The sequence below is a fragment of the Pelophylax lessonae genome (genome assembly GCF_965119305.1).
Source record: "Pelophylax lessonae genome assembly, chromosome: 6".
Lineage (NCBI taxonomy): Eukaryota > Metazoa > Chordata > Amphibia > Anura > Ranidae > Pelophylax > Pelophylax lessonae.
In genome coordinates, this window is record NC_138773.1 from 168,760,991 (window position 1) to 168,777,431 (window position 16,441).

At 43.1% G+C, this 16,441-nt stretch overlaps 1 protein-coding gene across 1 annotated transcript in view; it reads right to left on the reverse strand.

The window, feature by feature from the left end:
• Nucleotides 1–5,921: 5,921 nt before the first annotated feature.
• The window catches only part of MRPL28 (mitochondrial ribosomal protein L28), a 35,507-nt gene continuing 24,987 nt past the window's right edge, over nt 5,922–16,441 (reverse strand). The window contains exons 5-6 of the mRNA XM_082262095.1: nt 7,407–7,493; nt 5,922–6,138 (exon numbers count right to left, since the gene is read on the reverse strand). Coding sequence (XP_082118221.1) covers nt 6,040–6,138; nt 7,407–7,493 — 186 coding nt within the window. The 3' untranslated portion in view covers nt 5,922–6,039. The remainder of the gene's footprint in view (nt 6,139–7,406; nt 7,494–16,441) is intronic.

Below are 16,441 nucleotides of genomic sequence, written 5' to 3' on the forward strand. Positions count from 1 at the left end.
TAAACAGATTTTCTTTTCACGTGACTGGATAACTGAGATGAGTCTTTACACAATGTATTGTGTAAACAATCCTAAACCCTTAAAAAAAAAAACAGCCTCAGTAACTAGAGGTCTATTTTGGTGTAACTTCTTGTGATTAAGGAACCCCAAAACTTACCCTATAAAATGTGAATGGCTGTAGTGCTTAAAGAAGAATTCCAGGCATGGTATATTTTTACAAGTTACATTAGTCCAACATGGACCAATGTTATTATGTATATACCATACCTGGCTGATACCCATAGAAGCTGGAAATCAGTGATTCAGTGATCTCCAGTTGCTTCTGAGTCCCTTGCTGAGCAGCCAGCCCGATGCATTGTGAACACAGGAGGTCGGCTGCTTGGCACAGGTGCCATTCAGAGAATACGTTGCATCTTCTGAATGAATGCAAATCGTTCGCTGAATGGAAAAGGGGGCAGAGACACTCTGTAAAAGTAACATTTCAAAACAGTTCTTTTTACTGCAGCAACACTGAGAGGTGGTAGTTCTCTTTGCCGTGCTGTGGTGTGAACTGCCCTCATAGAGAACGAGGCATTTTGTCTTGTATTGGCACCTGGTGTAAATAAGTCCTAAATGAATAACAAATTAAAGCCTAACTGCACCCAACACGTTTATGAGTAAAGCTGATAATTGTAAGCACTCTGTTCAGTGTTAAAAAGATTGCCTCAACCCACTAAGTCCTCATTTAGACATGCAGCTATGTATAATGTGCCTGTGAAAAGTGAACTTGTTGTGGATCGATTTTCAGAGACTTTACAAGGAAGCTTGGAGGTGATACGTCAACCTCCTTACCAGCTGTGTTAACCGTAAAATGCATGCATGTCACACTGTTGCAGAGAGGTTGCGGCATGGATCTATGTACTTAAATAGGTTGTGTTTGGTGGACGTTCCAACTGCCAAAAGTGACAGGTGTTATAACTTGCCCCACACAACAATTGTAGCAATGTGCCATGTTAACTCGCAGTTTGGCAGTCGGGAGGTGGTTAAACTGCCTTTTTTTTTACCACTCCTTGGCCACCCATGTAAACGAGGACTTACTGCCACTTTTGCTGGACAGCTTTATCTGTTAAAGTTGAAAAATAACAGACTTACTGGCAGGGTCAGTAAGGTAATAAGACCATTACAGGGGGACCTCAGAAAAACAAAGGCTGCTGTGTTAAAGCTAGGGACACCCTGCATCGAATATGGCATTTTTTTTCCCCCATAGTTTTACATTAAAACAAATCATGCTAGACTTCTTTATAAGTGAAGTTACTCATTCTCAATGATCGTCAAAGATCACAACAAAAACTCTAAAGTCCGGTTTCTAACAGCTTAGGACATCTGTTTCCTTACATTAGAGGGCTGGCAGGCTGCCAAGATCTGTTCCAATAGAAAAAGGCTATAATTTCAATGCCTGTGTTGAGACACTTGAAAATGAATGTCTCTACAGTGCTTATAGACACATAGGTGAACACGGGCTTGTTTTAAAGTATTTTTACTGTGTGTTTAGAATATGCAAGTATTTTAGTGTACATGATCTGGGTACAGGGTCACTTTAATGTCTTCTGGGACCTACAACCTTCTAACCCCTATAGCCCAATTACACTTTTGCATTATAATTCCAGTGATAGATATTCCCCTAGTATTCCACTGGATTAGGTCTCTAGAGCAGGGTTTCTCAACCTTTTTTCAAGGCACCCTTTGAAGTTATAGACAATCTCAAGGCATCCTTTACAGTATAAAAAAAAAACAAAACAAAAGAGACCAGTGCTATGGAGTATATACCAAGTGTGTATTACTTGTGAGGTGTAAGCTGCCAACAACCAAATCCGAAAGGGTTAAAGAATTAAATATGTGCAAGGAGGGTTGAAAACGGCGCTACCTTCCTAAGTGATTGAGTGCACTAAGTGAATGAATATTTAAATATTCATTCACTTAGTGCACTCAATCACTTAAGAAGGTATCGCCGTTTTCAACCCTCCTTGCACATATTTAATCCTTTACAGTATGAACAGTCTCGAGGCATCCCATTCTAAAATATAAAAAAACTATCCTAATAGTTTTACATAATGCAGCAACATCCACACGTAAGACACCCAACGTTAGATGTGACTTATTCTTCCAAATTAAATACACTTTTGCATAACCAATTTCTCTCCGTCAGTCAGTTATTGTCACCCCAGTGCTGAGGGAGAGGGGCACAGGAGGGTCAAACAAGGATGCTGTGGAGGCTACTGCCATCCTCATCAACTGATGACATCATTGGTTGTTAGGATGCCAGTGTCTAGAAAGTCGTAATGGTGCATAATAAAAACCAGTGGCTTTGTATAAGGCAGGCTTGCTCCACCTGCTGGCTTGTATACAATTTTTGATAATTTTTTATGCATTTTGCCAAGGCATCCCTGAAGAAACCTCTGGGCACCCTGGTTGAAAAAGGGCGCTCTAGAGAACCCTTGTAAGATTTAGTTCGCTGTTATCTTTACCAGTTGGGTCCTCTCTGATTGGCATACATGAAAAAAAAAAAGTCTCATAGTTAGAGTTCTTTTCCTTCTTTTCAGATTTATTTATTTATTTTTTACTACCAAAAGGCTATACACATCAGCTTTAATGTAGAAACTTTATACAGTGGTACTGTAAATGTGTTTTGTTGTATTTTTTACCCTCTAACATTAATTTACAAGCTAAAATATGTAGGCATTTTTAAACAACATTGTTAGGACCCACACTGACATGATGTAACTGTTTAGTTGTTCCTTTTAATCACCTGCTCTGTATATTGTACTGCTTTATTTACATGACTGTTGTAGCATTTCATTAGTCCTGAAAATGAATAAATATAATAATTTTGTTTAAAAAATGTACTGAAATCTGAAGATACTACATTAGAAAACTACTACTGCAGCCTGGAAAAAAAAAGAGGAGAAAGAGACAGTTGCCCCCCAATAATCCCCCTCCCAGCCCTGGCTCTAATGTGAGCTTTGCTCTGGAGTTTATCTCTGTAACCTTGTTTCTCTCCCTGCAGTCCCCTCCTATACTCCTTTTCTCAGCCTGTATATGTATTTCACCTCTATCCCCCATTGTTCTGTCTTTCTGACACAGTCACAGCTGATCAGCTGCATTCCCACAGGGTGAAGAATTTACTGTTACACTGGTTCCATAACTGCCTGTTATCTTGTCCCAGTGCAGTTTAGTGTGCTTTATGTAGCTGGGCTTCCCACTCCTCTCCCCTAGACTGCTTTGTGACCTATGCAACTTTGCTTCTTTTTCCCTACACTGTCAGTTCCCTTTGAAAATATGTATCAACTCCTTATATTTAACCATTTACTAACTGATCTGGCAGTAGGAAACTCAATTTCTTTATCTTGTATCTACAGGTAAGCCTATAATAGGGCTTACATGTAGGTACAGTGAATATCTCCTAAATGTAGCAGCAGGAGATAGCATCAGCGCATGTTCACTGCGCTCTCAATGGATGACCATACAACCTGTGTTGTGATCATGACAACCGCAAGCTAGGGTTGCCTCCCCATCCCTTTAAACCAAGACACATATAATTTACACAGGTTCTGAGGCTAAAATAATGCACATAAGGCATTAAGTGAGTTTAATTTCCACCTTAATCAGTCACAGAACCTGTGTAATTAATGTGTGTCCTGGTTTAAAGGGATGAGATGCAAACCCTACCACGCGCATGCATGTGAGTTACATCATCGCAGTTTGGCCAAACGACTAGAGCCCAAGAAACCAGAGAGAAGACCAGACGAAGATGGAATCCCTCTTAGTAGTGACAGCACACCGCTGGAGAGATGTTTTTTAAGGTTAGAAAAATATAATTAAGGGCTCATTCCCACAGGTACTCTGGCTGTGTGAAGGAGGGGTTTAGGCTGGAGCCATCTGTCATTCTATGGGGATGCAGCACCTGTATGAACACAGCCACAGGTCCTACTTGGACAGGTGTGCAGGTGAGTGGCCCCCAAATGCACACTTTCTGGGTTCAGGCTTTACACCTGCATCCCCACGCCTGTAAAATTGGGACCTGCAGCTGTGTTCGTACAGCTCCAGGTGGCTCAAGTCACATAAATGAACCATTGATTCACACTGTACAGACCACAGCACCCATGTGCATGAACCCCAAGACCTCATTCACACACAGAGATTTATAAACTCAGTTTATTCTTTTAGATTTAGCAGGAATTCTGTGAGTTATGTTGTATTTGTGTCTGCTAATAATGATTTTATTGTATTTTTATCGAAATATAGCTTTAATAATTTTCTTGGGGGGGCCCCGTCAGGTAGTCAGTCCCCCCCCCCCCCCCCATTTCTATGGGCAGCCCTGTGTGTACCATCACTCATCTGGTGTCTCCACTGAGAAAACAAACAGGTGGCAGTAACAGGTTAGGAATGGGCCTAATTCACTATAGGAACCTATTTTTCACCCTTTGTTTTTTATCATTATAATTATCATGTAAAAAGAAACAAGCGATTTAAACATTTTCTATTAGATAATTATTCTGAGAAACATGCCACTAGTTTAATGCATCAGTTTATCTAAACTAAAATTAAACTTGTTCTAGACCAGAGAGAGAGAGAGAGGCTCCTCTAAGTGCCGGTATCCAATTTAATGCACTAAAAAAAACAGTAAAAACTTACATTACAGTAAGTCTCCATTCACACTAGCACGACTTGTCAGGCGACTTGGTCAGCCTGACAAGTCATGCACCGTCGCGGTCCATTGACTGCTACTGTACCCGTTCTAATAGGAGCGACACAAGTCGCTCCGACTTAGAAAAAGGGTCCTGTACTACTACGGGGCGACCTGGAGCGACTTGCATAGACATTCATTTTATGAAGTCCGTGCAAGTCATGCCGAAGTCGCGCTGCACGCGACTTTACAGGTCGCCCCGAAGTCGGATACCGACATAGTGTGAACGGAGTCTAAGGGTAGACAGGCACATCTGATGGATTGTGTGAGGTAGAGTCCCTGATGTCTTTTATGTCCTGCAGAACAGTGGCTGTGGCGTCCCGTCGTTCTGTTGGTTTCTGTGTAGAGCCAGCTGTACGGTGATGGAAATCCGACCAAGGTGAGGCTTGGGACGCAGCAGGCGTGGGATCGTGACATCACCAATTATCGACAAGTTTCTGAGCGTGTGTGCTGCGAGTGGTACAGCAGCCACGCTCCTTTTTCAAGCTGGCCCAGCTTACTGGTGACGTCATGATCCCGCGCCTGCAGCGTCCCAAGCCTCACCTTGGTCGGATTTCCATCACCGCACAGCTGGCTCTACACGGATACCAACGGAACAACGAGACAGCCACTGCTCTGCAGGACATAAAGGACATTAGGGACTTGACCTCACACCTCCATCAGATGTGCCTGTCTACCCTTACTTTAATGTAAGTTTTTACTGTTGTTTTTATTGCATTAAATTGGATACCTGCACTTAGAGGCGCCTCTCTCTCCTTCATCTCCATCACAGCTCCGGATACCTGGTTTCAGTTCTCCCTGGATGGCAGCCCTAAGCTCACGGACTTCCTAGCCCATTTCCAGTACTTTGGATTGTAATACCCCCTCTCTTTGCCCAGAAAGTCAACTATTGAACCAGCTGTCCTCTGAGACCATGCTCACATCACTTTGTCCCTCTCCATTCCACCCATTGAGAACCCACACACTCTTTTGTACGCTAAACCCTTCTATTGTAAAGTGATTGTAAAGGTTAAATTAAAATAATAAACATTGTATGTTTATGGTTTGCACAGAGCAGCCCGAAGCTCCTCCTCTGGGGTCCCCCGCTCGCACTCTCTGCTCCTCCTTTCTACCGATTGATCACGAGCCAGTCTGCATATTGTGGATTGACAGACCCTTTAAATGGTTATTACCATAAGTGAAACAACAATTACTTACTTATCAAAAAGTTTTTAATCTTGTTTTATATTCAACTTATATAACAGTGTACATATATACTATCCATGTAGGTCATATATCTTCCAAAGATGGGTAACAGTTTTTGACTGGAGAAATCTTCAACGACGGTTCTCTATAACTGCTGGTTTTTCCAGTTTCTGAGCTGCTATTTTAGTAATAAGTTCATCTACAGCAGTTTTAAAAACAGGAGTAGGGTCCTGAAACCAAAAACAGGTAAAGTTACAGTAGTTGCACTTTATAAATATACTCGTGGTACATCTTTTCAAACAAATACACATTTTCCATCCTAAAATTAAAAAAAAAAAACCCAAGTACAGAAAAACTTGTGCTGATCCTGCCACAAATCTAGTGAGCTTGTAACTTTCTGTTTCAACAAAGAGCATAGCAATTCTGACAATAAAATCCCAAGCTGTGTTAACAGTCCTGCCCTTAAAGCGGGCTTTCCGTATTTTTTTAAATCTTTCCTGCTATTAAATCTTCTGCCCTTGCTGCGTTAACTGTGGAAAGTAAAACATTCATTTGGTGCCAGTAAATACCTTATACTTTACTTCCGCTTTCTGTTCTTGTAATTCACCTAGGCGAGCGATGTGTTGTACAGCACTCGCAAGGACTCACAAGATAGAATTGTCAGGTATTGTTTAATTTCTCTTGCTCACGTGAGAGTTTGCTAGCAGGGGAGGAGGCCTGAGGGAGTCACAGGAAAGCCAAGAAGGGCTGCAGCGCTGGAGAGGCTGGATGAGGGTGGAGACAGAAGTACAATGCCTCCCAGTCGTGCATGCGCAATAAGCAGAGCGCATCCAATCTGATGTGTACAGGTTACTATAGCAGCAACAACATGTAAACAAAGGGCTAGAAGTGCTGTATCTCTGTTGCGCAGGTGCGGCCAGGCCAAGCCCCTTATGCGCATGAGCTTTCAGCCCTTTGTGTACATGTTGCTATAGCAGCCACAGCCGAAGTTCACTGCCACTGCTATAGTAACCTGTACACATCGGATGCGCTCTGCTTACTGCGCATGCGTGACTGGGACTGGGAGGCATTGTACTGCACATGCACGAGATTTCATGTACTGGCAATGCGGGCAACACAGAATATTGCTGGGAAAACATGGCTGCTCACGCACAAAGTGAGGGGTATGAAAAACGAGCAGTTTGATGGTCAAAAAAAAGGTTTAAAACAATACGAATTCTTAAGCATTAAACTGTATGTTTTTAGAATATGCGTGCTTGACTGCAGTTCCTCTCTAATGTGTGTTAAGTATTAGGAGTACAGAATAGCAACCAACCCCAACAACCATCCCCCCCTCCCCTTGCGAAGATGAGGAGAGAGAGGTGTCCAGTAGTCTTGCAGGATTACCTCAAAACAGAAATCAAATGCAGCCACCTCATCTAGGGACTTTTAAGCTGCAATAAATTACATTTTGTTCTTCAGCTTAGTTCTTGTATGTAAAAGAGAAAAAAAGTGGTACCTTCTTTTCTAGAAGTCTTTGTTTTTCCACAGCTTCTTCTAAAGATAAGCCAACCCACTCTGCTTCTTCAAATGGAATCTCAAATGCCTGATAGATTGGATGGTAGTGTTAGTATTTTCAAGATAAAATACAGAATTTGAAACATTTTTTGAAAAAGAGGAATTTTGACTTACCTGTAAATTCCATATATTGGTGTACACTACAGGACACAACCCTATAACCCTACCCCACTCTGAGTCCTCAGTTTGGTGGAAAGCAATGCAAAGTAACAAGGAGAGTTTAGTGAGGGTGGCCTGTGTCCTGAACTGTATGGAAGGTATGGAATATACGGGTAAGGCAAAATTCTTATCGTAAAATCGCACAGTACAGGACACAGGAAAATGATTCAGTCAGCATGGGATGACCCAAAGCAATAAATACAAAAGGTGGCCAACAACTAGGCAACAGAACTGTGCCAACAGGCTCAAAAACAGGAGTAAAAAGCCAAGGTTCATAGTGGCGCTGCAAGAACCTTGCAGCCAAAAGCTACATCAGAAGATGACCAAACATGGCCCTGGTAAATAACAGGAGATAATAAGTGGCACTAGCCTGTAATCCTAACCTCATTCTTCATGTACTCACAATATAAATGCCATATTGTGTAATTCCCCCTAGCCTATTCAAAGATAAATTAAAAATGGATAAGACAAGAAAAATGCTATTATACGTGCGTGAATAGCACTCAAACCAAATATGAAATTATAAATAGAGTATATAATATATATATATATATATATCTATCAAATCCTTCCAATACATAAATTCATAACTCCTAGTGCATATACTTAACATGCAAATGCGATCAACAAACAAGGTGCAATAGTCGTAATATATATATATATATATATATATATATATATATATATATATATATATATATATATATATATATATATATATATGTAAAAGTGCAAAGTCAAGTTTTGAAAAATGACTGAGTATGGAAGAAATCTTCTTAGAATGTGTTAACACTCAAAGTGACACCCAGTGTGATCCGTCACCATCCACACTATAGTGACTCACCAGCAATACTGGCTGGTCAAGTGATAAACCAGCTGCTGCGTCTTTTTTTGTATAACTCTCCAAAGGGATAAATCTCCAGGGTATCGGCTCCCACTCCTTATCTCTCGCAATTATAGACTCACATATAGGACATGACCACCCATAAAGTAAGACATAAGCAGGAAGGCTTCCAAGGTGTAATAACATTTTTAAAAGGCTTTATTAAAACAATGCAAGATAAACCACTCACATGGTACAAGTGTCTCCCAGAAACTAAGTTGTAAAGGCTCTTTCGTAGTGGTCGATCTTCTCCTGCTGTGAACCCAAGCCGCGAGCACAATCAAACCAAGCGCGGTGACGTTAGCGTCCTAGTCCCACCCTAAGCATTTCATCATTCAACATCCTCATGTAGGGGAAGTACGCACAATGCCATCACGCAATCTTCATATAGGGAATTTACCCAATGAACCCCATACCATACGTTTGTTTCAACTTGCAACCATCAATATAAAAAACATAACTGTTAGAAAGAAAATGATCATCATCCTAATCCAGGGCTTCCCAAACTTTTTTGGGCCGAGACCCACTTCTGAATAGTTATTTTTCGGGACCCACTTGCTTGTAATTGTATATTGTAAAGCGCTACAGAATTTGTTGGCGCTATACAGTTAATAATAATGTATAATTTAAAGGGAGGGGGATGTTAAATTAAAAATATCAATTTACTACTTTTCAATTTTTTATTGAATACACTTGCCAGATGTTCTAAGTGAGGGGTCAGAAACCTGTGGCATGTGTGGCATATAAGCGGAGTTGTAAGTAATCAGCACCCTCATAGACAGTATAAGGCAGGCAGAGGACAGAAATCAACCACCAGGACAGTGATCAGCAGGCTATATGGAACTCACCCTCCTTCCTCTCCCAGCGGTCCACAGTGAAGGTGAAGCCCCCGTTTGCCCTCTCCAGGGCCCAGCACACCTCATCATGTCCATGATGGGGAGCTCTATGCTGGTCTTGGTGTCCTGGCTCTTCTCCTTCAGATCCTCTACTGGGGTCACAGAAGCTGCCATGAACTCCTGACACCGTCGGGCAACCTGGTCCTCCTATGTTACCGAGGCTGCCGTCTCTGCCCGCTATAGCTGAGAGAATCCCGCCATCAGTCTAGCCACCACCGCCAGCAGGACCGAGGAGATGGCTCTCACCCCTTGAACATATGCTACATAATAGCCCACATAAGTACTCACTGGTGCAAGTATCCTCCTCGTGGGAAATGCAGACCAGCTTCCATAAACTGCGTGGGCGGGGTCCTGAATCTATCGAAATTTGACTGCTCTGGCTCTCTCTAGTTTGCGCTGGCTCGCATAGCACAATTTAAGCAGGCCCGCTCGCAGTGATTTCTGGCTCAACGCGACCCACTCAAACGCAGTTTGGGAACTCCTGGCTTAGTCTATCCTCTACCAAGACTCTCCATTTTTGATTCCCCCCTAAAGTGTATTGTGCTTTTATGTTTTTAGTCCCCAAGTGCAAAACCTTACACTTCTCCACATTAAACCTTATTTGCCATGTCGTTGCCCACTCTGTTATTTTGTTCAGGTCATTCTGTAGGATATCTGCTTCATGCTGTGCAGTTATTGCCCTGCCCAATTTTGTGTAATCTGCAAAAACTGATATAGAACTACTGATCCCGTTCTCAATGCTGTTTATGAATAAATTGAACAAGGTTGGTCCCAGGACTGAGCCTTGGGGGACCACACTTACCACCCCAGACCAGTCTGAGTATGCGCTATTACCACCCTTTGGACACGCCCTTTTAGCCAGTTCCATATCCAAGAGAAAACCTTTGCGGTCGATGCCTGCAGACCTTATTTTATATGGGGAACTGTATCAAACGCCTTAGCAAAATCCAGGTACACCACATCCACTGGTCTCCCCCTATCTAGCTCACAGCTCACCTCCTCGTAGAATGATTATAAATATCCTATTTAGCCTATATAATTATTATTATAATTAGCCTAATTCTTTTCACTTAACCATAACCACACAATATCTACACTTCTATTCATAAATGTCTTCTATTCCTACATATATTACACATCATCCTGATCCTATTTAAAGGGAAAGTGTGTCATGGTTTCTAAAAGACTACTCCAACTTCTCAAAAATGTATGTCTTTGTGGATCTCCACTATACTCGATTTTACAATCTGCGGTTGTTATGACTAGCTATACACTCGAGTAATCCCTAAGGTTTATCTATATCTAGCCAAATAAACTGCAAACTGTAAAATTGAGCATAGTGGAGATCCACAAAGACATCTTCAAATGGGCTTAGAATAATTATTTTGATAAAGATGCGGATATTTTTTCCTTAAGGAGCAATAGAATGGTATTGACAGTCGTTTTAGTATAATGTGTTGTCTGCTCATTGATATTAAAATGGGATAAGGATAAATAGTTTAAAATACCTTCCTAGAGCACCCCTTGAATAATGTAGGTAATTTCCTCTCAATGTTCCTGAGGCAGAGCTTATAGCAACTTTTTTAAAGAATGGGGATATATATATATATATAAATTTTCATGTGCGGTGGTATAGTGTGGACACATACCATGTAATAGGATGTGATGCATGCCTATTGACAGTGAGATGTTGATAATATTTTTAAACAGTTTTTGAAGGGATCTAGAGTAATTCTTTAAATAGTGCAAACACTTCCCCTTTAATGTGAGTTGAACGGCGTGGACAAACATTGGTGTATTTGGGGAATGGTGTTCAAAGAGTTGGGGTATATATACATAAAAAAGACCATTGTAAATGAATTAGGATGAGGATCATGTATTTTACAGTTATGTTTTTTTGATGGTTGTAAGTTGATTAAAATATATGGTATGGGGTTCAGTGGGTGGATTCTCACTTAAAAGATGGCGAGATGGTATTGTGCGTCCTTCCCCTCTGTGAGGACGTCGAATGACGAAATGCATAGGGCAGGGCTAGGATGCTGACATCACCGCGCTTGGTTTGATCGTGCACGCGGCTTGGGTTCGCAGCCGGAGACGATCAACAAATACGAGACAGCCTAACGCTTTCTTAAATTGTTATTATGCCATGGAAGACTTCCTGCTTTTGGTCTTACCTCATGGGTGGTCATTTCCTACATGTGAATCTATAATTGCGAGAGAAAAGGAGTGGGAGCCGATACCTTGGAGACTTATCCCTTTGGAGAGTTAAATACAAAAAATGTGCAGCTTCTGGTTTATAACTTGACCAACCAGTATAACTGGTTATTATAGTGTGGATGGTGTGGTTAGTGACTAATTACACTTGGTGTCACTTTAACCACTTTAGGACCGCGCGCGGTAATACTACTGCGGCAGTGCGGCACGATACCGCTCAGCCACGTAGTATTAACGTCATGCGCGATCGCGGCTCCAGAGCGCGCTCCCGCGCGCCGCGGGTCCCGATACCGATGGCATTCGGTAGGGAACCGATCAATCACCAGATACTGATCAATGATTTTTGGTCAGTGTCTGTAGATCGGTCCCCACCAATGGCAATCTGTCCCCTGTCTGTGTAATGTAAACACAGACAGGGGAAGTGATGTCACTGTCCCTCCTGAAGTCCTTTCGGTTCCAGGAGAGAGACAGAGACACACCAAAAACGTGAGTTTCCACCAACACTACACTGACACACCTCACATAGGCACATTTAACCCCTTCATCACCTCTGATCACCCCCAAACCCCTCACAGTGAACACTATATACAGTGGTATACAGATATTTTACTGATCACTGTATAAGTGTCACTTGTGAGCGTAGTTTGCGCCTGCGTTAGGCCCAAATAGGGTTAGGGTACCCGCCACCTATCCCCTAATAAAGTTTTTACCCCTTGATCAGCCCCAGTTAACCCCTTCACTACCTATTACTCTGTGCACTAAATACAGTATATAGGTAAATACTGATCACTGTATTTAGTGTCACTAGTGACCCTAATTTGCGCTTGCGCTAAGCCCATATAGGGTTAGGGCACCCGCCACCTATTCCCTAATAAACTTTTAACCGCTTGATCTTCCCCAGTTAACCCCTTCACTCCATATAAAACAGTGCACTAATATATACAGTATATCAGATAACTACTGATCACTGTATTTAGTGTCACTGGTGACCCTAATTTGCGCTTGCGCTAGGCCCGAATAGGTTTAGGCCACCCGCCATCTATCCTCTATAAAGGTTTAACCCCTTGATCTCCCCCAGTTTAACCCCTTCACTTCCCTGTCACAGTGTTCACTATATACAGTGATTACCGATCACTGTATTAGCGTCACGGGTGACACAACTTAGGCTAGCTAGTTAGCGTCAGGGTCCCACTACACCACCGTTACTTAGCGTCAGTTAGAGTCAAGTACACTAACACACACACACCACCGTTACTAGTATAGTGTTTGAACAGATCAATATCTGATCAGAACTATACTAGCGTCCTCATAATTTAGTGTTCCCAAAACGCAGTGTTTGCACAATCAGCACTGATTCCTGCTAGCACCTGCGTTTAGCCCCCCTGCCCAGCCCACCTTACCCAGGCAAGTGTAGTAATCAATAGATTACTGACACTTCCAAAAAACACATCACACAAAACCGCTGCGTTAGCAGAGTCAGGCCTGATCTCTGTTAGCACTAGCAGTTTTTCTTTGTAGCGACCAAATAGTCCTCGACAACCAGGTGCTTTTATTACCTAGTAGTCGCACTACTGTACCGGTAAATTTAGTTACTAAAATGACAAAACGTTGGTACAGTGGTGAAGAGGTCTACGAAATGCTGACCGCAGCACGTGAGAGCGATGGGGAAGCCTCACTGTCAGAATCAGGGTCAGTATACGAACCAGATGACAGCAGCGGCTCCCTGACAGATAGCTCCGACAGAGGGGTCCCTGCTAGGGTCAGGCGTACCCGACCCCATTCTGGAGTTGTTGACTTGCAAGAACTGGAGGTTTCTGGTATGCAGCAGAGTGCCAGTACTAGTGCCGCTCACACTTCTCGTGAACTGGCAAGCACGAGCGGCCTAGTACACCCTGGACCTTCAACCAGCACTGCAGTATCACCTGGTGACGTGGCGAGTCACCTGAGTGCAGTTGAAGCTGGTGCGGTGGCTAGCACGAGTAGTGGCCCGCAGCCACCGCGTATCCGAAGACAGGCCCGTAGAGCCCATAGTGTCCTCCCTGAAGAGCTGGCATATCCTAATTGGCAGCCCACAGATTCCACAGCGCCAGTACTTCCCCCATTCACCGCCCAACCCGGAATCCAAGTGGAAACAGCTGGTTTTAATCCCATAAACTTTTTTGAGCTGTTTTTCACTGAAGATCTTTTCAGATCTATTGTGGACCAATCAAATTTGTACGCTCAACAATTCATCGCCGCCAACCCAAATTCACCCCTTGCCAGACCATTCGCCTGGAATCCTATTACGATTCAGGAGTTTAAAACCTATCTGGGCCTTTCCTTCAACAAGGGCATTACAAGAAAGAATGAATTGCGGTTATATTGGTCCACTGACCCAATTCATCAAAAGTGTTCTCTGCTGTTATGTCCAGGGCTCGATACCAACAAATATTTTGGTTCATGCATTTCAACGACAATGAACTCTGTCGTCCTCGGGGAGACCCTGAATATGATCGGCTCCACAAAATTCGGCCCCTCATAGACCACTTCAATCAGCGGTTCGCAGCCTTGTTTACCCCCCAACAAGATGTCTGCGTTGACGAGTCCCTGATTAAGTTTACTGGTCGCCTTGCTATCAAACAGTACCTCCCCAGCAAGCGTGCCAGATACGGGGTCAAGTTGTATAAGCTTTGTGACAGGGCCACAGGCTATACAGTTAATTTCCGTGTCTATGAGGGAAAAGATAGCACTGTGGAGCCCCCCGACTGCCCAGGCTACATAGGGAGCAGCGGCAAGATAGTTTGGGACTTGGTGTCACCCTTATTCGGAAAGGGGTACCACTTGTACGTGGACAATTTCTATTCAAGCGTGCCACTTTTTAGACACCTCTATCAATTGCAAATTGGCGCTTGTGGCACCGTGCGATCTAATCGCCGGGGCTTCCCCCAACGGCTAGTGAATGCCCCACTGAGCTCGGGGGAGAGAGCATGCTTGAGGTGCGATGAATTGCTTGCAGTGAAGTGGAGGGACAAACGAAACGTTTACGTGCTGTCCTCCATTCACCCAGACACGGCAGTCCAAATTACTATGGTCACCGGTGTTGTTGTTGAGAAACCCCTCTGTGTCCACGACTATAACCGTAAAATGGGAGGGGTGGACTTCAACAACCAGATGATGGGACCGTACTTAATTGCCGTAAGGCCAGACGCTGGTACAAAAAAGTGTCTGTATACCTATTTCAATTGGCTGTTTACAACGCTTTTGTCTTATACAAAGCGTCTGCTGGAACATTATCCTTCTTTCAATTCCAAGAAGAGATAATCAGAGCCCTTCTGTATTCAGCTGGTGCTCCTGCCCAACTTCCCCAACCAGATGCAGTGAGCTGGCTGCATGAGAGGCATTTTCCGAAATACCTCCCGAGTACCCCTACCAAACGATACCCCCAAAAAAGATGCCGTGTCTGCAGCAAGCGCGGATTTAGGCGTGACACCCGGAATTATTGTCCCGACTGTCCTGACCGACCTGGTCTTTGCCACGGTGACTGTTTCCGTCGCTACCACACACTAGTGGATTATTAGCATAGGGTACAGCACGGCACAGTTTAGGGCACATTTACACAGGGTCTCAAAAGATGTTCGATGGCTATCGTCATTTTGAGAGACCCGAACCTGGAACCCGACGTTTGAAGAAAAAAAAAAAAAAAATACATAAAAGCCAAAAATAGTTGTCTCAGTCATTTTTTATGTTCTTCTACACTTCCTATGTACTTTTAATGTACTTTGTTTGTTTTTCATTCTTTTGTGACCTGTTTCTCTTGCAGGTACTCGTCGGCTACCACGCATTGATTTCATATATTCTGACACAAACAGTGTTTGCGCTCAGCATACATGGATACCTTTGCTGATAGCAGCTGTGGTGATTTTCTGATTTCAGCACTGCAGTTAAAATCCTATTTTGGTATACGTGGATAGTGCCGTGTATACCCATCATTAAATTCAGTGGGTGGTTGTTTGGGCGGTTAATGATGAGAATCCAAAAACTTTTGTTGTGTCAGTCATTTTATATGTCCTACTCTTCCTAATGTACTTTTTTTAATGTACTTTGTTTGTTTTTTCATTCTTTTGTGACCCGTTTCTCTTGCAGGTACTCGTCGGCTACCATGCATTGATTTTATATATTCTGACACAAACAGCGTTTGCGCTCAGCATATATGGATACCTTTGCTGATAGCAGCTGTGGTGATTTTCTGATTTCAGCACTGCAGTTAAAATCCTATTTTGGTATACGTGGATAGTGTCGTGTATACCATCATTAAATTCAGTGGGTGGTTGTTTGGGCGGTTAATGATGAGTAATACTACGCATTATTCCTGTGCTGATTTCTGATAGGTTCTCTTTTTTTTCGTTCAGCCCACAGGCTGCATGAAAAAAAAAAAAACTATATGCCAAACAAAGACCAGCAATGTACTGGTACGTTGCTGGACTTTGAGTGGTTATACCAGGATGATGCCTGCAGATTTAGGCATCATCTTGGTATCGTTTTTTACAGCAAGCGGTCGGCTTACATGTAAAAGCAATCCTAGCGGATAATTGGCCGCTAGACTGCTTTTACATGCAGTGGGAGGGGACTCCCCCCCCCCCCCCTCCTGCCGCCTTCCGCTGCCTTCCACGGTTTTTCTCGGGCTCTCCTGTCCCACCGGTTAACCCGAGAGTGCAGCCGGTGGTTCAATTATCTAACCATAGAGCTGATTGGAGATGAGAATGGCTCCAATCATCTCTATGGCCTAAGATGCCGGAGGCTACGAGCATTTCATGACTTCTGTTTCGCCAGAAATAAACAGCGCCA